We start from the raw sequence: 21,324 nt of genomic DNA on the forward strand, positions 1-21,324 counted from the left end.
GTTAACTCCTAAAAGACTCAATTCGTGATACATGGAATCCCATGGCACATCGCAGTGGCCCAGTCATAGGGACCACTGGCCCATAAGAAACTGGCCACCTCAGGACCACCTGCCAAGCAGGCAGCATGCACCCTTCAAACAGCAACACAATGAACCACAGCTGGCCCACTTATTTCAGGACCTCAATGGTTGTATCAGAAGATCCCTACTGGACGATGATTAACAGAGCAAAATCCTGGCCACACAGCAGTGATGGGGTCACTGCGGGTCAGCAGAGTCTTCCAGGCAGCAGCAGACTCACCTCCTTTTGATGGTGAGCATCACACCTAGGAGAATGATGATGAACATGAGGAGGCCAGCGATCACGCCAGCCATCTTCACGGTGTTGTCCACCTGCTTCTCTGGCTCCACAGTGTTAGAATTCTGAGTGGAGGCACCTAGGAGGGGAAAGGGAAGGACAGCAATGTTGAAAGCACCCACATATGTGACTAGACAATCATCATAATGACAAGAGTTTCCTTTAGTTGAGTGCTCACTATGTGCCAGGCACTGTGCTAAGGGCATCACATACATTGTCCCATGTAATAACTTTTGAGGATCAATTCCTTGTGAGGTTGGGATGATCATTACATTCTTCTGAGATGAAGAAACTGACGTGCAGAGAAATTAAGTGAGTTGCCCAAGGTTCTCACCTGGGTACCTGTGTTGAAGCATCCTTTTCCTTAAGGCAAATCAAGTTAAGATTTTTCTCTCTCTCTCATATTGCTTTGTTAGTAAGATCAAACCATGGAACATTTCCTGGGCTTGTGGAATTATACCTAACCCTACATTATTCTTTTAGGTAAATGATGGAAATAATAGCTTTATGTTGGGGCAACACAATTTAAATCACTAGATTTTTAAAGATAAAAAGAGGTTTTTGTTTTGTTCTTTATAGGAAACAAACGGTAGGGTAAAAAGTTTGTATATTCAAGGGAACTTAAATACACCTTGGGTTCAAAAAAACACTTAAATCTGATGAATTCCATTTTTAGCATTTAATACTAATGCAACATACTCTACCAGGTGTTAACTTGCTGACATAATCCTCAGTAGAGGAGGCAGGTAACTGGCCAATCACTATATCCTTAGCCCTGTGCTGGGTAACTTCATGGATCTGGCCTGGTCAATCCTCACAAACATTCCCAAAGATAGATGAGATATTGATTTTCCCATTTTATAGATGAGAAAACCAAGCGAAGTTGCTGAAAGTCACATGGCTGATAAAGGTAAGGGCCAGAATTCCACAGGTTTTGTGATTCCAATTTTAGACCTCAATGGTCAGAACCCCTGAATCCAGCTCTCAAGTCATCTAGTTCCTCAATCCTTTCTCCCTAAAACAACCATTCTGCTTATGCCATAGCAAAGTAAGCAGGCAAACAATGCCAAAAACCAGTGTCTTCATGCTATGTACTAGGGATTAGAGGCAACATCTGATTTCAGACATTCTAGAGAGTGGTCCAGGGGTTACCAGCACCCTAAGTGAATTTCCTCCTGCTTCTGTTTATATTCCCATTGGTGCCAGCCTTTAAGTGTGAGGCAGCTTAAAAGTCTAAACCACCCTTTTCCTAACTCATTCCTTCTTTTCTTCCACATCTACATCAGCTCATTCTTCATCAGCCAATACACTTTCTCTGAGTCTGTGCCCCTGGGAGAGTTTCTCCCTCTTCTCTAAATTCTATTAACACTTTATAACACTTTGCACATGCCTCACAATATCTCTTACTACAATGCACCAATATTATTAGTTATTTGTTTTCACATCTGTCTCCTCCAGTGGTCTGCAAACTCCTCAGGGGCAAGATTATGTCTCGTTTATCTTAGTTTTCCCATGTTAGCACAGACTCTGACTGGTAATAGGGCTCCCTAAATGTTTGTGGTTGTTTAGTGTTTAGCTAAGGGGATGACGTCTCTGCCCACACACATTTGTTCTCATGGAAGCAAATTGAGTTTTCTCCTTTTTTAAGTCATGTGTTCATAGAACTCAGCGAAGTCTTGAGTTGAAGGAATGCTACTACCCAAAAGCTATGGTCCTGATTCCCCAAATGCACTGATGTTTAAGCCCTCCAGCACATTGATGCACCCCCTTTTTTTTGCTTAAGAGCATTAAGAGTTTCCTCTCTCAGAGCACTTTCCCCAAGCTGTTGTAACTTAGACATGTTGGGTTTGCTTGGTCAAGTCTCTAGTGAGAATGCTAAGTCACCCTATTCATTTCTCTAATGCCAGTGTCTAGCACAGGCCTCCCTCCTCATCATTGCTGCTTAACAGATAATTATAATGTAACACGAGGGTGAGTGAACCACAGTTGTGTGCTTTATTTATCCATTCAATCATGCGTTATTTTGCCACTGAGTGGCCATGAGCTGTGTGCTAAACTATGCTGTCTGTAGAGTCAGAGATTCTGTTCCTAGAAGGACTTATGGATAAGGAATTTTATTCATTCCTTTCACAAGCTAATGGCAAAACCAACTCATCAAATTCCAGGGCTGACTGAGTAGACTCTGCTCATCTACAGCCTAGAGAATTCCTGAAAGAGTTGTCCACCACCTCTTTAGCAGGGCTGGTCTGACATTCCGGGATGGGGGGACCAGGGCTGGTTCTGAGTAGCTCCCATGCAGCCCCCATTTCCCAGGCTGGAGACATGATTTCTGAGATGTGGCTAATCCACAATGTAGCAAGCATAAAGGAAGGGGAGAATCTCAGATCCAAATTTCTTCAATATTGATGGAGTCTTTTTATTTAGATTTGGAGGAATGGTTGTCTCTGGGGCATTCACTCATTGGCACAGCCTAATTTTACTCAGTGTGCCTGCTACCAGGTCCTGTTCTAGAGACTAGGAGTGCAATGGCAAAGAGCCCCTAGAGAGGATTCTGTTACTCTAGGAACAATGCGATTAGCTTGGTCTAATGAGACTCATACTTCATTCCTTCAGTAAGTGATCATAAATATCCACTATGTGCCAGGCATTTGGTGATACACTGGTGAGCAAAACAGGTACAGTTCCTGCTCTCAAAGAGTCTACAATTAGTCGTGGTTGGGGGTAGAGGAATACAATGAATAAATCCAGAATCAGTAACAGCAAACTTGAACCCTGTTAAGGTTTGAACAGAGAAGCACATGACACTTGTAAATAGATACTTGCCTAATTTTAAAAAATGAATTGCTTCTTGGAGCAATTCACCCCTAATAGGGGTGAGCTCCAAAGGAAGAAAGGCTGTAACCAGGCAAAGGGATCATGAAAGCAACATATGGGAGCAGCAGGAGAAATAGCCTTGGCTAAAGCTGTGCAATGGGGCAAGTATCCTGTTGTGCTTAAAAAAAAAAAAAAAAAAAAAAAAAAAAAAAAAAAAAAAGAAATGTAGTATAACCAAGGCAAGAAAGCAAGGAGGGAAGGATGAGAAAGAAGCTGTAGAGGGCATCATGCATCAGTCCACACAGGATATTATGGCCCCAATGAGGGCTTGTGTTCTTTAACCTAAGGAACACAGGGCACCATTTAAGTGTTACTCAAGGAGCAATGATATGGTCAGATTTGTATTTCCAACAGATCATTCCAGCTTTAGTGTGGAACCAAAGTGGATTGGTAAAATGAGTTTTGAGATCACTGCAGGCGTTCAGATGGGAGATGATAGTTGCTTAGACTCAGGTGCTGACAGTGAAGATAGACAGATGTGATTAAAGAGATAATTACTTGAAATAGCTATAGATAAAATCTGTTGATGGCTTGGATATGGAGAATAAAGGAGAAAGAACTGTCAAGAATGACCACAAATCTTTGGCTTGCATGATAGGGTGGATGACAGTAATGTTTACGGGTTCCAGACACAATGGAAAAAGAATAGCTTTAGGGGGGAAATATATCTGGGGCAACTTGAGCTTGAGATATACTCCAGAAAAGTATGTAGTCAAAAATGAGATCTGGAGCTCTAAATTAAAGGTCAGAACTGGAGGCAAAAATGTGTGAGTCATATGTACACAGATGGTATTTGAAGCATGGGGGCCTGTTGACGAAATCACCCTGGGAGAGAATAAAGAGTATAAGGAAAAACAGACCTAGAATAGAGACTTGAGGGTCTGCAGTATTTAGTGAGTAGAGGGAGATAAGCCTGAATGGGGAACAGGAGTGACCACACAGGTAGGAAGTAAACCTGGGAGAGTATAGCATCCTAGAGCCAAGAGAAGAGAATGTTTCAAAAAGGAGGGCACGACCAACTGTGCCAAACGCTGTTCGCAGGGTAGAATCAAGTCCACACACGAAGGAAAGTGAAGATCTTGGATGAGTATTAGAAAACGTTTCCCAAAAGAATTCCAAGACATTCCTAAATAGAAGCAGCTTCAGCAATGACCGTAAACCTACAAAAGAACATACTTGAGGGCCATGGAAGAACATTCAGGGGATTTGGAGAGGCTGTCTGAAAGTCCAGAGCCCAGAGGTTTAGACAAATTCAATGAGTTCAGCCAACAGGTAGCAGAGCTGAAATCACAGACTTTACACAGTGAGGTTTTTAGAAAAATCCACGCTTGATTGGTCTAACCAGACATCAGATACAGGAATGTGAACATTCCCTAGGATAAGGAAAATCCAGCTTTGGCATTCTTTAGGGGAACTTGCCCTAGTCTCTGGAGATTTGTGCCTCTGTTCATAGTGGAAGTGTGTTGACAGGGTTCACAGGTGATACAGGAAATTGGACTAAAGCCAAGACAACATCCATGTGTGGCTCCTATATCTGAGGGATAGACAGAGGATGGGAGGGTCCTGCTTTTGTGGCAGTCAGGCCTGTCCACAGGGATTATATCTTAAATGCTCAGTGGAGCAGAATGTGACCTGTGATGGGAGTCATAAGAGAGCACATCAGGGTTGGCTACTGATGGGGCCCCTGGCAATGCGGTGGGCTTTCACAGATGCCAGCAGTAGGTACACATAGAAGGCTATCTGTCTGACTCATTGGCCCTAAAATCAAAAAGGGACTTTTCAGAGGGCTATCCCACTGGAAGCCCTTCAGTGGGATAACAACTGCATTACTTTTACCCCAAGCCTACCCTTTCCAGAAGAGTCAGGCTTAGTATTAGTCTGAGTCCCTAAAAAGCTGTCTCTGACTCTGGGTGACTTTGGTTTATTAAGCAGGGACTGGGAATTTGGGAACTGAGAGAAAGAGGAGGAATTTGGATGCATCTTCCTCATCTTTACCCTCCAGAGGACCCAATCTGAGAATAGGCCAACTGAATCAGAATTGGCATCTAGGCAGGCACCAGAAGGTAAAGTTCTCCAATTGGAGATGCTTTAAGGCTCTATTTGAGCCCCCTGTGTGATGTGATCATCAAAAATAATCTTGTGAACTCAGCTTGCACTGACAGGAGACTCTCTCTCCAACATCACGCTGCAAGCCTGACCTTACGGCACAGCCAGCTGTGTCCTCTGAGCTCTGAGCACTCCCAAAGGCAGAACCGGTTCTCAAAGCAGCTGCTGCTGCATCCTGCTCTCTACTCTTTCCCCAAATGCCATGATGGCTAAGGATCCAGTCTCCTCCTAGCTCCAGTCCAGAGTCTTAATCTGGCTTTTAATGTGCTACCTGTCTACTCTTACATATGGAAACCTGGTGCACAAGGCATGGCCCTTGGTTTATTAAGGTCTACTTCCATCCCTCAATATTAGCTCCTTACACAGGGTCCAGTTGCCATGTTTTGTCTCTCTGCTGCCTCTTCCCTTGCTACCCAGCAACACTCCCAGCTGATTTTCCCCAAGGATTACTGAGATCTAACAAGGGCAGTGCTGTCCTGCTCTATTCTGCACTGGTCAGAACACTCTGGTGAGTCCTGTCCAGCTGTGAACTCGACCTCTCAAAAGGGACCTCCAGAGTGAAGACAGGCCATGAGCCTTACTACTCAAAAAGTGGTCCATCGACCAGAATATTGGCAAAACTTGGGAGTTTATAAAAAATGCAGAATCTTGAGCCCCACCCCAGACCTACTAAATCAGCAGCTGCATTGTAACAAGGTCTCTACATGATTCGGGTATACATTGACTGAGATGCACAGTGATCCAGAGATTATTGACCTTGAAGGTATATCACTCCGAATCAGGATTTTTCATCTTAGGGAAGGGAAGATTCAGATGAGAACTAATTTTTGCCTTTAGATAGATAAAGGGCCATTGTGGAAGATAGAGTAGATTTGGTCCCTTTAATTTGAAAGCTCAGAGCTATATCACTGGGTAGAAGTGACAGGGGGTAGATTAGGAATCAACAAAGGAAACGTTTCAATGTGAAAGAGCTTTTCAGCTGAGGCTAAAGCCCAGACCCTTTCATTGCAGCATCATGGTATATAGAGAGGATGAGGTCATTATGGTTCCAAAGTCCTGCATCAGAGTCAGCCCTTCATTTTACCTGCTTACTCTGTCTCTGTTCTCATCTCCTTGGCTTCCTAGATGCATAACTAAGCCATGAGGGCATCACGTCTACAGGATGCTGACCTTTTTCTCTGACATCATCTCTTACCTCAACTTGGTTCCCCTTAATTCCAGTAATACTCATACTCTCGGTGAGAGGAATTCTCCCTGTTATCTTTAGAGCCATGGGACTCCCATGCAGTCTATTCCTGCCCCCTCACTCTGACCTTCCCCATGTTACCCACAAAGGCAGGGAAATGTGTCATCAACAAGGACAAGAGCCGTCTGGAACATCCTGTGCTCCCCCTAAAGCAGAAGGGACGACAAGACTTCTTTTGCTCCTTTTGATGTCAAGATGCTATGGTTTTATGAGACTGGTCAAAAGCATCGGGTTTCATATTGGAAATATGCAAGCTTGCGTCTAGATGCCATCACTAATGGGTTGTGCGACCTTGATCAAACCTGTTAACCACAATGTGATTTGATATTCTCATTTATGAAATAATGAGAAAATGCCAAGTTCACGCAGGGATTTTCTAAGAATTAAATGTAATAATGGAGGGAAAAATGCTTGATAAATTCTGAGGAACTGTTCACATATGGGGCACAGTGATGATGTGACCTTAGCACTGGTTCCAGGGTAGTACGAGGGTTTTTTGTGTCTATGAACTTTAGGTCACAGAGGCTGGGGCAATGCCTCCTTGTAACCTGCTGTCTAAGTTCATCCAACCCTCAGGATAAAGGCAGAGCCCCCAGAGTGATTCACTTAACTTTCCTCCTATAGGCAAGGCCCGTATCAGGCTTACATCTGGATGACTTAATGGCAGCAATAATATAATTTGGCAACAAGGGATTGGCAATTAATGATTAATGATTCATTCTGAAGTGCTCTCACTGGTGACAGGCCCAATTCTAGAGCTTCACTTCAGAGAATTTTCCTTGTAAAGATATGGAGCAAAAATAGGAGTCACAGATAAAGAACATCTAATTGCAACTGATAAAACCAAGTAAATCCCAATGGATGCATAACCCATGCTGATGATCATCACTGACGGTAAAGAAAGCAAGCCGGCTCTCAGGGACACAATTCCTAAAAGCTGCACTCTTTAAAACACACAGTTGTTTCTCAGCTATCCAAGGGCATATTATCCCCAGTGTGGCTTATCAGAGGCAAATCTTACTTTGCTGGCAGTTTACCCCTGTCTACTGAATGACTTCTTTTGTTGAAGAGTTTCTCTGTCTTTACTCTGGCTTTGTATGTATCTGGCACCCAGTAGGGAAAACCTTTGAAACCCTGACTCTAAGCTGGTACTTCTATGCCAGTGAAGGTTTTAAGCATTACAGGCACCTCTGATTATGGGGGTTTTGCCAAGAGGAGATAACAGGGAAAAGATGAGGATGCTGGGCAATTTTCTGGCTCTTCTCAAGTCAGGTAAGCACCAAAAACCTTCTTGATTTTGCTGGAAACAAATTCTCAGAATAGCAGATTATTTTTAAGATGGAATTAAAGTCCAAGACAGAAAAGAAGTTGGCAGGAGAGCATCTGGATACTTCATTAGATTCAAGCCTCTAGACTTTACAAATTGCATCCCAAGGCATTGAGAGTATTTGTAATTGTGATCATGAACTACTTTGGCAGTCTTTGAGGACTGAAATCGTAGAAAACAGGAGGGGTGTGACAAGCCTGGGGAGAAACAAATGCTGTTGCTGACTTTTTTAAATGAAAAAAAATGTGTATTTCAGATACTTTACACTAGCGTGATGTTGATACAGGAAAAAAAATAGACTAGATGATTAAATCAGGTTCCCCCCACCCCCACCCTTACCACTTAAAAAAGGAAGAAATAATCACCAGAAACTAGCACAGCCTCACATCAGACAACATCCAACCAGGGAATAGGAAACCACTCCTAACTTTTAAAACAGAGCAAATTTACTAGATAATTAGTACACAGGGATTAGGAGACAATGGTGGGGAGACTCAGAGGGCGGTAGTATCAGGAAGCCACTACCCAGCCCAGACTGGAGAAACAAAAAGAGGTGGTGGAGTTCTCAGAGCCCAGAGGTAAGGATCACTCAACAGAAGTGGAACTCTGGTTGACCCATCTGGAGACCTGAAGCCATGGAGTAGACACAGTCATCGCCAAAGAAGGGGCCTGAGCCCAAGAGAAAGAAGGCTCCTCCCTTCCTCCAGCTTTACCATATCTTATTAAAGTCTCCCATTAGCCAAACCCAGAAGCCAGCAGTCATGGGGGTCCCATGCAGGGGTCGCCTACATGCCCAGGAGCATAGGGCAACAGTGAAGAATGGATATGACACCAAATGGGCCAAGGACCAGCGTGGGCTTCTTATAAACAAGTGATGCTAGCGTCACTTCTCTTTGCCACTTTTGAGGGGTGTGTGGACTTGTAAGTCAGGGAGAATGTCCAGTACTACATCTTGATTTTAGCCAAGCTGAGGCCTACATGGAGAAATTGTGGCTTTCAGGACAGCCAGGTGTGAAACTGAGTTCTTCCAGAAGATGGAAACAGAAGGCTCAGGATATTTGACCACATGCCAAGTACTAACAATGAACAATAAAGAGGTAACACATTTAGGGCTTTTACTACAATCCAGGCTGCTGTTTTAGGCCCTTCACATATATTCTCTCTTTTAATCTTCACAGCCCTATCAATATGGTTTGGATCTGTGTCTGCACCCAAACCTCATGTGGAACTATAATCTCCAGGGTTGGAGGTGGGGCCTGGTGGGAGGTGGTTGGATCCCCCATGAATGGTTTAGCACCATCCCTTTGGTACTGTCCTCATGAGAGTGAGTGAGTTCTAATGAGATCTGGTCATTTAAAAGTGTGTAGCAACTCCACCCCCCCACCCCCGCCACTACTCTCTCATGCTTCCGATCCTGCCATGTAAGATGCCTGCTGCCCCTTTGCCTTCTGCCATGATTGGAAGCTTCCTGAGGCCTCCCCAGAAGCAGAAGCTGTTACGCATCCTCTACAGCCTATAGAACCATGAGCCAATGAAACCTCTTTTCTTTAAAATTACCCAGTCTTGGGTATTTATAGCAATGTGGGAATGAACTAATACACCTATGAAGCAGGTTCCATCATTATACCTATTTCTGAGATGTGGGAACAGCCTCTGAGAGACTAAGTAATGGTAGCAAGCAGGAGAGCTGGGACATGGGCCCTGGCAGTCTAGCACAGTTTATTCTCTTTAACCTATTGTACTACTGTGTCATCACTCTAATAAATAGGGGGAGAGACTGTTCAGCAGAGAAATGTGGTTGTCCTTTCTCAAATATCTGAAGAAGCAGACCCGTATTTAGATCTAGCATCTTCCATTGACCAGCCAGATTAAAATCTCTTTGTATTGATGCCTGTCCCTGCAGGGCTTGCCACCCGCTCTATCATGCAGTTCTATTTCATGCATCTTTCTTGAAGATTATCTCCTCTCATGCCCTCGCACCCACGTATCCTATTCTAATATCTAAGGGATTGATGAACATGTCATGTGAATCTTGTTACATGAGCCAAATTATACAGACTTTGCTCAAATGATATTTAAACTTGACCTTTTTAACTTAAGTTCCCTCATCCTTTTCACTTTTCTTGTATATCAACCACCACCTCCAAGCCTTTCATATGTTGCATTTAGTTTTATTATTAATCGCTGGGCTTTCTCTATAATACCTTTCTTGATATTTAGCAACCAAACAATCCCATATAATTCCATAGGGAGACAAATCTTGTTCATATTTAGGTGATTTTTTTTCTGCTTTGCCTCCAATATTCTTTCTTTGATCTCGCTGTGACTAATTTTTTTAAATTGCTGGCTACCTCCCCATGCCTCAAAGCAATGCCTCTTTCACCAGATCTGGTTGATAATAGAGCACTTGAGAAGGATTATTCCATCATTCTTCTAAGTGACATCACCTAGGATGTTTCTCAAGTAATAAATAAATTGCCTCAATTCATCATATGACAGTAATTGCTTTTAGTCACAATTTAACTCAGAGTCAATATTAAGTAGCTGGAAAACACCACAGAGATGCAGGGTTTTCAATGATAGCTCTACCCTTGCTGTGGAAGACCATTTAATAAGTACTGTTAAGTGCAAAGAAGATACATATTTCTAATATCCCAGACTCCTCAGTATTACCCAGTCAGTCCTAAGAGGTTAGAATTGACTTCATCACAGCCTATACAACTAAAACTGCTAAATATTGCTGACAGAAGTTGCCCTCGTTTTCAGCCTCGAATGGAGGTTAGCACCCTGTGAGACAGGAATAGCTTTAATTGATTGTTTAAAAGCACTCAGGCCACTCAAATAAATTGTTCCTCAAGTGCTGATTTTGCTTGGTCTCCTAAATCTATGTTTCCAGATAGACCTTGTTTTACACTATAAATGCTCTGTGTAGGTCAAATTCTAGTTTAGTCATGTTACACACACTGCAAAAGATGGCTAAATGAGATTCTGATAGAGAACCTCTTCTGGATGTGAGAAAACTCCTTTTTTCTATTAAGAAAGTGTCTTTTTTATCCATGGAAATAGAGCAAAACAGACTTATTTAAGAACAGTCATACCCAACTGATGCCAGATACAATCATTATTGACACACCCCTTCTACGGCATACTCTTTCAAAGGTTTCACCATTGGTGAGCTGGAAATCCATTTATACCTCCCAATGACCTCAACTACTTTCTCTTGTGCCCAGGAGGCCTAACCTATGAGGGCTGACAAGACCCAGCTGGGGTAGACAGAGGATTCAGTCTGTGGTAAGACTAAGACCTCAAGCTATGACTAGAGTTGGGTATAAAGTTGTCTAAGAAACCAAGTATCGGGCATACTTTGTAGACTGGGTTAGGTGTCAGACCACAGTTAAGGTAAATGACCAGGATATGGCTGAGGTAGGGGTCAAAGCTAAAGCAGAGATCAGGAGTCAACTTGTGGCTTGCATTTAGGAGTGTTATGGCAGTCAGTCTGCATCCATGGTGAGGGTCAAACTGGCCCACAAGTGTGGCTTAGACTTTATTCAGAAATAAAATTTAGCCCATGGCCATGAAAATAACTGGACAAAGCCCAGTGACCTCCACATGGACTATATCCATTACCTTGGTCTCATCAGCATCAGTTCAACCCTTGGCTTCATAGGAATAGTCCTGGACATTGCCTAACTTGAGTGGTGCTAAGATTATAATGATGACAGTGGCTATAGCAAGGTGCTGAGCATGGGAGCTAATTAGACAACACTACTGTCTTGGAGCTCACTATTTAGGGGGAGAGGAAAGTGCAAACTAATAATCAGAGCTGAGTGATGGGCACCAACACAGAGGTATGTACAGGAAAGGGCATGCCCAACTCTGCTTAGGCAAAACTAGACCACAGACTTGATTTCCACGTGTCATCCATGGTGTGGGACACATGGGGCATTCCTGTGACCACTCAGTGATCTTCTCTTTTCCCTCCCCACCTTGACTCCCTGTGGTCCAGACTGCCCTGCTGATGATGAAGAAGAGGCTGAGTCATCTCAGCACTGACAGTACTGGCTCCTTGCTTGTAGAATCTGTGCTTTGAGCCTGGAGCTCAGGAGGCTCAAAGCTGCTTAGCTGCTGCAGACAGGAGCACCCATGGCCTGCACTAGGGATTAAGGGTTTAGTCTTAAGAGCAGATGTAAGAAGAAGAACACATACTCTTTAGGATGCCCTGCGGCAAAGTGATAGTCGCTTTAGAGTTCTTCAGGCAGCCGGTATGAGAGAGCTGTGGTCACACTGACCTGACTGTAATTCTTCCTGTGAAGCTCAGAGCAGTCCCAGGGCAGCAATGGGACAAAGAGAGGCTTCTCAGGAGCAGCCAATGTAGAGCAAATCAGGGACAGTCTGCAGGTCATGTAATCCCAGGACACTGAGAACAGGTTACCACAGCCTGGCTTGTGAAACAAAGCCCAGGGCAGGGCATGACCAGCAGCAGATGCTGAGACTATTCAAAGGGAGAAACTACACCAAGAAAGGAAGGGTCAGAACCAGAGTGGAGACCTGTCTGGGCCAAATGTAGAATATGGTCAACAAGGGGATCTCACAGGGGAGATGGGATGAGCCAAAGGGATTCTCTGGATAGCAGCTTTGGCCAAGGTTTTCTTGAGGTCTGTCCACTTTAAAAGCACAGCCCTTGAAGCTCAACCACTGCCCACTGGCCAGTGCTCAGGATCACTGCATTTCTAAGTGCATTCATTTCCCAGGGCTGTTGTTACAAATGACCACAATCCGAGTGGTTTAACGACAGAAATTTATTCTCTCACAATTCTGGAATCCAACAGTCCCAAATCAAGGTGACAGCATGGCCATGCTCCTTCTGAGACTGTGGTAGAACTCTTCTTTGCTTCTTCCTAGCTTCTGTTAGTGGTTGGCAATGCTTGGTATTCCTTGGTTTATAGATGCATCAATCCAATCTCTACCCTGTTGTCAATGACTTTCTCCCTGTGAGTCTGTATTTACATGATGTTTTTCTCTTCTTATAATGACACCAGGCATATTGGATTAGGGTCCACCCTTCTGACTTTAAACTAATTACATTTGCAAAGATACTGTTTTTAAATAAGGTTCCATTCACAGGTACTGGGGTTATTACTTCAACATATCTTTTTGGGGAACACAATTCAAATTCTAAGACCAGGTGAAGCTGAGTCATGACCCACACAGCCTGGGGATGGGCTACAAGCAGGAGCAGGAGCTTCGCATTTCACTAAATGAAATGCAAACTCTAACAGGGTTCACAGCCAAATGGACAGACAGCATGTGGGAAGAGGAATGGGAGCTCCTGCTTGGTTGTGGACTGAGCAGAACACAAGGCTTCTGGAAGGACAATATGTCTCGGCTTCCTTTGTCTGAACTGCATAGCAGGGTGCACCAGAGGCCGAGGTTCCCTCAGGCTCATACTCAGAAATATAATTCAATTCTTTCCAACCAACCCTGGCCAAATGGATCCCCTAACGGGTGACTGTATTACCTGACTTAGAGGGGCAAGAAAGGGGAGGAGAAGGAAAGATCTGCCCATCTGGGGCAGCTCTGTCCAGATTACACCTCTGCAACATGCAGCTTGCAGCTAGCATCAGAGTGCCTGGAAACGAGAGAAGGGGCACGGGAGGAAGCAGGCAATCTATAGGAAGGATTAGTGGGAGCGTGAGCAGGATCAGACAGAGGAGCCAGTAAACACACAGCACGGAATTTCAGATTAGTGCAACTAATCCAAGCAACGGTAATAAAATGAGCAGCAGCGAGCACGGCATTGATTGTTGAGATTCCAGCCAAATCCACCATGAACATGTTTTCTTTCTTCTAGCCTTTGCCCCTTGGCTTTTGAAAGCAGAAACACTGAATCACTGTGTTCTGTATTAAAAGCTGATCTGTTCACCTCCCCCAAAGGATGGATGGAAAAGCATCTCTGCTCTTAGTGGGAGGTGAGAAGGGTAGAAGAAGTGGCCAGTGTGGTTGTAGTAGATGTCACTTGCCACACCGGCACAGTCAGAGTCCTAAGACAGGGTCTTCCCTATGACTGCCCATGATTCCTGCCCCCAGCCCGACCTCTCCTGGGCCAATACCATGCGATCCCAGGCCAGACACTGGGCTCAGCAAGACCTGTCCCTGCAGATTTGGGGGAGCTCCAGATAAGGACTCTGAAGACTCAGTCTCCAGGAAGTTTGGCAGGTGAGTCTGCATGGAATTCAAATACTGGATTGAAAACTAGTGACTCACAATTAGCCTAACAAAATGGTACAAAGTGAGTAGAGTGAGGTGCTTGAACCATCACAGGCTGGAGGCAGAAATGGGGAAGGGGTGAGTATACCATGCCTGGCACATACTCCATCAGTATCAGCCATCTGCTCACTTATTAAATCATTCATGCATGGGGCCAAATGAATGAGCACTACAATGTGTGCTAGGCACAGCAAAAGAGTTGATAGAAACCAAACAGCTCCAACAAAACATGCTTATACCTTGAACGTATGCCATGTTCAACAGAAAACTTTGCTTAGGGCTGGGGGAGGAGGTTGCAGTTCTTTGTGCCAACTGGCCCGGCCAGTTGACTATCTCTGGGTGCAATCTGGAGATAATGGGGAACAGTTAAGGTTTTGCAGAGATCAAACTGTCTAAACTTGATCATAGAGGATGAGTAAGGCAAACCATGGAGGGAGAACATCTCAGCAAAGAGAGGAGAGTGTGAGAAGGCAAGTACCACTCACATGATCCATTTGAATGGGGTATAGGATGCTGAGGAGGAAATAAAATTAGAGAGATAAAAAAGGGATAGGGACTAAGTGGTAAATGGCCTTTGATTCAGGCTAGTTATCCCAAAGCACAAACAGAGCCCTGGGAGCATTTTAATCAGGATTAGACTCTTTTTTTTTTTTTTTTTTTTTTTTTTTTTTTTTTTTTTTTTTTTTTTTTTTTTTGAGTCTGGGTCTTGCTTTGTCACCCAGGCTGGAGTGCAGTGGCATGAACACGCTCACTTCAGCCTCAACCTCCTGGGCTCAAGCGATCCTCTGACCTCAGCTAGGGCCACTGGCATGTTCTGGGGCCACAGGCATGTGCTGCCATGCCTGGCTATTTTTTTTTTTTTTTTTGAGACGGAGTCTTGCTCTGTCACACAGGCTGGAGTGCAGTGGTGTGATCTCGGCTCGCTGCATCCTCCACCTCCCAGGTTCAAGTGATTCTCCTGCGTGAGCCTCCTGAGTACATGGGATTACAGATGCATGCCACCACAACTGGCTAATTTTTGTATTTTTAGTAGAGACGGGGTTTCACCATGTTGGTCAGGCTGGTCTTGAGCTCCTGACCTCGTGATCTGCCCACCTCGGCCTCCCAAAGTGCTGGGATTATAGGCATGAGCCACGGCGCCTGGCCTTTTTTTTTTTTTTTTTTTAATTTTACTTTTGTAGAGACATGGTCTCACTATGTTGCCTAGGCTGATCTCAAACTCCTGGGCTCAAACAATTCACTGACCTAAGCCTCCCAAAGTGCTGGGATTATGGGTATGAGCCACCATACCTGGCCTGAATAATACTCTGTTTTAGATGATCACTCTGGCTTCAGTGGGAAGTAAATATTGGAAGGGGATTGATGTAAAGACATGGGGACCCCACTTTGGAATCTGTGACACTAACTTTATGAGTCCCAGACATGAGTTGTAGCAGTGAGGAAGAAGGAGACAGAGATTCAGGAGAAATTTCAGAGGCAGTATCTGTCAGATTTCGTGATAAATTGGATATTGAAGATGAGGAAAAAGAGAAGGCAAGGATGATGCTTGACTTCTGAATCTGAGTTTAATAGCAGTTTGAATGGAAGACTGGAGACTGACTTCTCCTTGCTTTAAAGAGAATATCCCAGGAGAGAAAAAGGTGCAGTGAGAGCCGCAGTCATATATGCTACCTGAGTAGACATTTGTTTTGAAGAAGCACAAACGTTAACAATCACCTCCTACAGAACACCCTACAGGGATATGACAACCTCTTCTGCATTAAGTCTTTTGATTCAGTGGGGAGACTGGCAACAGAAAAATGGCAGCTGGAATGATGTACCAATACCCTTGTGTCTGTCAAACTTTGAGCATCTGTTCTAAGACTGCTGATAAGGACAGTATCCTTATGCACTTGATCCAGGGCTCATCTCCTCCCTGATTCTGTAGTGTCAGCCTTACAGCCATATGAGCAGTTGCCTAGAAGAGCTGAGGAGGGTCCTCTGCAATGATCAGCCTGGCTCCTGGATGTCACCTGCCCTCCTGGCTTCCAGCTGTAGCCCTGACCCTAGTCTTCTGGCACAGCCCTGGCCTTTGTGCACTCCAGAACCAATCAAAGCACTGGTCAAGGGGAACTAGAGGATACCCAAGTCAAAGGCTCAGGGATGTCCACATCCTTTCACCCATCTCAGCTCAGTCTTGCTCTTACTTTGGGTCACTGCAGGAGCTAGAGTTGCTGTGCTGCTGTGTCCAGCCATCCACCTTATATCCTAAAGCTTTGATGAGCCCTGATTCATGACTTCTATTTGGTACTTTAAGTGCCCCAGGCCTGAGGCCCTGATGGGCTCTTACCTATTTCCTCCATCACTCACATTTCTCAGGAACCACAGTTCTGGCCCAGTCACCAATTACAGTCTGGCCCAGATTCAGTCTGCCTGAATCTTAGCAATGGTCAGTTTGCCTGCTGCTCACTCTCTGGACCTCAATTTGCTCATCTGTAAGACGGGTTTAGGATCATAATAATGACTAAGATAATGAAGTTTCTTATCTCATGATTCTTCCCAATAACTGGTCATTATTAGTATTTCCATTTTGCAGATAAGAAAATGGGGAAACTTTGGGGCTCAAAGCCTCTCAGATGGTAAATTGTGTGGCTTCTGAGACTGTCCTGAACCATCCTGCCACGGGATTTCCCAGTGCTGGCTCAGAATAGGTGCTCTCCAATGTCTATGGGCACAGAGCATGGAGAGTACAATTACAGACTGTCTTGAGAGACCTGAGTTTGAATCCTAGTTTCATCATTTCAGAGTTGAGTGATTTTTAATCATCTGACCCTCAGTTTCCTCATCTGTAAACTGTGACTACTAACAGGTACTCTATTTGGCAGAGCTGCTGGGAAGTTTAAACGAATTAATGATGTGAAACTCAGCACATTCCACAGCATGTAGGAAGTATGTAACATATTTGCTGTTATATTTTTCTTTTCATCATCTTATTGGACATTCCCAATGCTGCTGTCCCTCAGAACTGCCCCCTCTCTCCCGGCAGGCTATGCCCCTGCCTCTGCTGCCGGTCCTCCGCCTCTCTCCACCAAGCATTTTCCCCTCATGGTCGCTGTTCAGGTTGGAGCTTCACCTGGTTCTCCTGCCTCTGGTTCCTGTTCTCACACCATCTGTCAACCCCTTCCACTGGGCACATGCTCCCTTGGAGGGTCACCGAGGCCTCAGGGTGTCCAAGCTCACAGGGCCCAGGGCATGACCCTAGGGAGACTGCTGCCTTGCTTCATCACCTTCTCTTGGCCTAAACAGCTTTGTCCCAAAGGCTCAAACTCCTTCTACCTGGGTCTAAGTGGAGCCGTCCCTGGGAAAGTTGCTTTAAGGGCAGTTGCGAAGCACTCCCAGGGAGTGTATGATGACCTGAATCCTGTCACTGTGCCAAGGCCCTGATTTAAAGAATTTCCAGGGAAATAATAGGAGAGAGTTTTAACATGAGGTGCACAGGAAATAAAGGAATAATAAGGGAAGTTGTATCCAATACCTGCTCAAACCTGGAGCTGGGTTAGGAGTGCATCCATTTCTTCTGTTGGCCCTCACCATGATTGGGCCTGGCTGTACAGGGACTCAACTTTACTATTTCATAAATGAAGAAGGTGAGGCTCAGAAAGGTGAAAGGCTGAGTGATTAGCTCAAGGTCCTTCAGTTTTTTTGTTTTTTTTTTTTTTTCTTTCTGAGACGGAATCTTGCTCTGTCACCCAGGCTAGAGTGCAGTGGTGCGATCTCGGCTCACTGCAAGCTCCGCATCCCGGATTCATGCCATTCTCCTGCCTCAGCCTCCCGAGTAGCTGGGAATACATGCACCTGCCACCACACCGGCTAATTTTTTGTATTTTTGGTAGAGACGGGGTTTCACTGTGTAAGCCAGGATGGTCTCGATCTCCTGACCTTGTGATCCGCCTGCCTCGGCCTCCCAAAGTGCTGGGATTACAGGTGTGAGCCACCGCGCCCGGCCAAGTTCCCTCAGTTTTAAGGAATGGAGTTTGGGCTCCAGATGAGGGCTTGTCCCTTAGCCCTTCTCTCTGTAGAAAATTGACAATGGGCACTGGGCATGGCCAAGACAATGAAGTCAGATCTGCCCCTGAGGATGACCTGTAGCACAGCTACTGTGGCCTCCAGACTGAACACTGTCAGTCTCCTCTTGGGCTCAGAGGTCCAGGCCACCCCCTTGAGGCCTGGCTGAACTGCAGGAGGGATATGAGAAGAGGCCTTCTTTCTGCACTGGTGGGCCTGGGGAAGACTGAGTCCTCTTAATGTTAATTAACTGGTCACTTCTCTACTGCAGCCTCCAGTCAACTCACTGCAGAAAAATGCCCAATCCTGGCCAAAGAGGATTTTATCTTATTTCTCTCAATGGAAGCATCCCTGACCTCTACCCACTAGGTGACTATAGCCCCTCGCACCCAGTTGTGACAACCAAATAAATCTCCAGATTTTGCCAAACATCCCCTAGCCCCAGAGAGCAACAAGGAATAAAAGTAACTGAATATGAACGTCTTCTCTACACATACATTTCTATTCAGCAGCTAAGGGACAAAGATGACCCTAGATGTGTTACCTCTAGATCTGCACTGCCCACAATGGTAGTCACGAAGACACGTACTTAGAGCACTTGAAAAGTGTCTGGTGCAACTGAGGAACTGAATTTTAAAATTTATTTTATTGAAGTGTTCTATGTGTAAAATACACACCAAATGTTAAAGACTTAGTACAAAAAAAGAATGTAAAATAGCTTTCATCTGTTGTTTTCTTTAATTCTGTTGCATATTATAATAATAATATTTTGGATATACCAGACGATTGTGAACTTAAGATAGGCGGGCTTAAGATTCTTGGAGTTTACAATGCTGCTGAGAAAGTGATACCTATTCAGTAGAGACTGTACTTTAAGTACTGGTGCAAACATTCTGCTTTTCACTTTCAGTACAGTATTCCATAAATTACATGAGCTACTCAATACTTTAATATAAAATAGGCTTTGTGTTAGATGATTTCGCCCGACTTTAGGCTAATGTAAGTGTTTTGAACATGGCACATTTAAAGTAGGCTAGGTTAAGCTATGATGTTCCGCAGGTTAATTGTATTAAACGCATTTTCAACTTACAACATTTCCAACTTATGATACATTTATTGGAACATAACTCCATCATAAGTTGAGGAGCATCTGTATTGAGTTAAATACATTATATTATTAAAATTAACTTCACCTGTTTCTTTTTACTTTTCTCAAGTAACTAAGAAATTTAAAATTACATACAATATTCAAATTCTATTTCTATTAAACAGTATGGCTCTGGAGGTTTATAACGGAGGATGATTTTTGTCTCCATGGCACATTTGGGAATGTCTGGAGATGTATTTGGTTGTTACAATCGGGGTTGACATGCTGCTGGCATCTAATGGGGAGAGGCAGGGATGCCGCTAAGCATCCTACAGTGCACAGGACAGCACCCCCAACCCTGCCCCCAACAAAGAACTATCCGGCCCCAGACATCAATGGTGCTGGGGTTGCACAATCTTGCCATAGAGCATGAATTCCTTGAATGATAAGCCAATAAATCCAGAAGAGCTAAAGAACTAATTGGAGCTAGATGGGCAAAGAAGTTAAAGCTCTTACTGCACTTAGTTCTCATGATTAACTATGACTGTGGTTATTAATATTTCAATTTCTCCAAATAAAGATAATGAAGTCTGGAAAAGAAAAATAACTTATCCAGGATCACCAGACCAGAAGGTGGCATTGCTGAGAGCTGAACTCAGCCTCCATTCACTCTGAATGCCGGCCTATCCCTGCTACATAATGTGGTCCTGCAGCTCTCTGAGTTGGTGTTGATATGAAAAGAGGCTGCCTGTGCTTAAAGTCTAATATCCCCATCATTCAGACCTAGGCAGTTATTATTTACATCAGCCATTATTGCTACCAGGGGATGAACATTAACAAAAACACCCTTTGAAAGGGATGGCACTCACAGGCACCTCGCCCATCAAATGAGGCTGAGAAACATGTGGAAATAAATGGATCACAATGAAATAAACCTGTCAGAGGAGGAACATTCAGACGCCTTAGAAGACAAGAAGTAAGAACAAAAGCACATGATATGGGATTCGCTCTGTTTAAAGAAAATATTATCTGACTGCTCGACTTGAATAGAGCCCAGAGAACAATGGCCCAGCAGAAACAGAGCAGCTTGCACACACTCTGGAGAAGTATTGTTTCTCTGTAAATTGGTGGTGTGCACAGTGACGAGAGTCACTTTTCTCCCGCTATCGATCTGCACACTCCCATGTGTCCATCTGTAACTCCCACCTCCCTTTGGGAAGGGCCTCTGATAAGGTAGGGCTGGGGACTGATTTCAGTAAAGACCTACTATGTGCAGTGACCGCACACAACATTCCTAGCATTTTCTAATGGAATTTTTAATATAACTGCATGAAGCACATCTGATAATTAGTTTTGCAAGTGAAATAAGGCTATGCAACTTGCTTAAGGTAATCTAACAGGGAGTGGCTGAGATGAAATTCCTGTAATGTTTGCAGTGACACACTGGAGTACAGGTGTCCATGGCAGTACAAAGGCAGAGACAAAACTCGCCCATAGTGGACACTGTTTAGGCTCAGCCCCAATCTCCTTTACTGGGCTGGTGTGACTACTCTCCAGGTGCTGTGGGTGCTGGCAGCAAATGGCTCACAAATACCTCCCTTCCAAGAGAAGTACCATTAGGCAAAAGGGAACCACTTCCCCAGGATGTAATGCATTCCCAAGGCAGCCCACAGCCAGTGGCTGACCAACACCATGGTACAAATATTGGCCCCCTTGCCTCAAGGTGGGACCAACTCTTTAGTACATTTCCTGCTCCATACCTCCCCTTTTCCCGGGGTTCAGGCAGATGCAGGTCTCCACATCCTCCCTTAGCTTTGTTCTCTGCCGTATCTCATCCTCCTCCCTTTCTTCTGAGAACACTCTAATGAATAATTTGCACAAGAATCTCCATCTCAGTCTCAGTGTCCAGGGAACTCAACCTAAGACATTCACTAGCAGTGATGTCTCTGAGTTTGGGAAAGGGGGTGGACAGGAGTGAACTGTGAAGGTACTGGATGCCCAGACTCATGTCATCA

The 21,324-nt window shown here is 44.4% G+C and overlaps 1 protein-coding gene across 1 annotated transcript in view; it reads right to left on the bottom strand.

Annotated features, from left to right (window-relative positions):
- PTPRT (protein tyrosine phosphatase, receptor type, T) overlaps window positions 1-21,324 on the bottom strand; it is a 724,687-nt gene that overhangs the window by 168,713 nt on the left and 534,650 nt on the right. Inside the window, exon 10 of the mRNA XM_011996484.1 lies at window positions 302-437. Within this exon, the coding sequence (XP_011851874.1) occupies window positions 302-437 (136 nt within the window). The remainder of the gene's footprint in view (window positions 1-301; window positions 438-21,324) is intronic.

This window comes from Mandrillus leucophaeus, unplaced genomic scaffold, assembly GCF_000951045.1.
Source record: "Mandrillus leucophaeus isolate KB7577 unplaced genomic scaffold, Mleu.le_1.0 Scaffold516, whole genome shotgun sequence".
NCBI classification, from domain to species: domain Eukaryota; kingdom Metazoa; phylum Chordata; class Mammalia; order Primates; family Cercopithecidae; genus Mandrillus; species Mandrillus leucophaeus.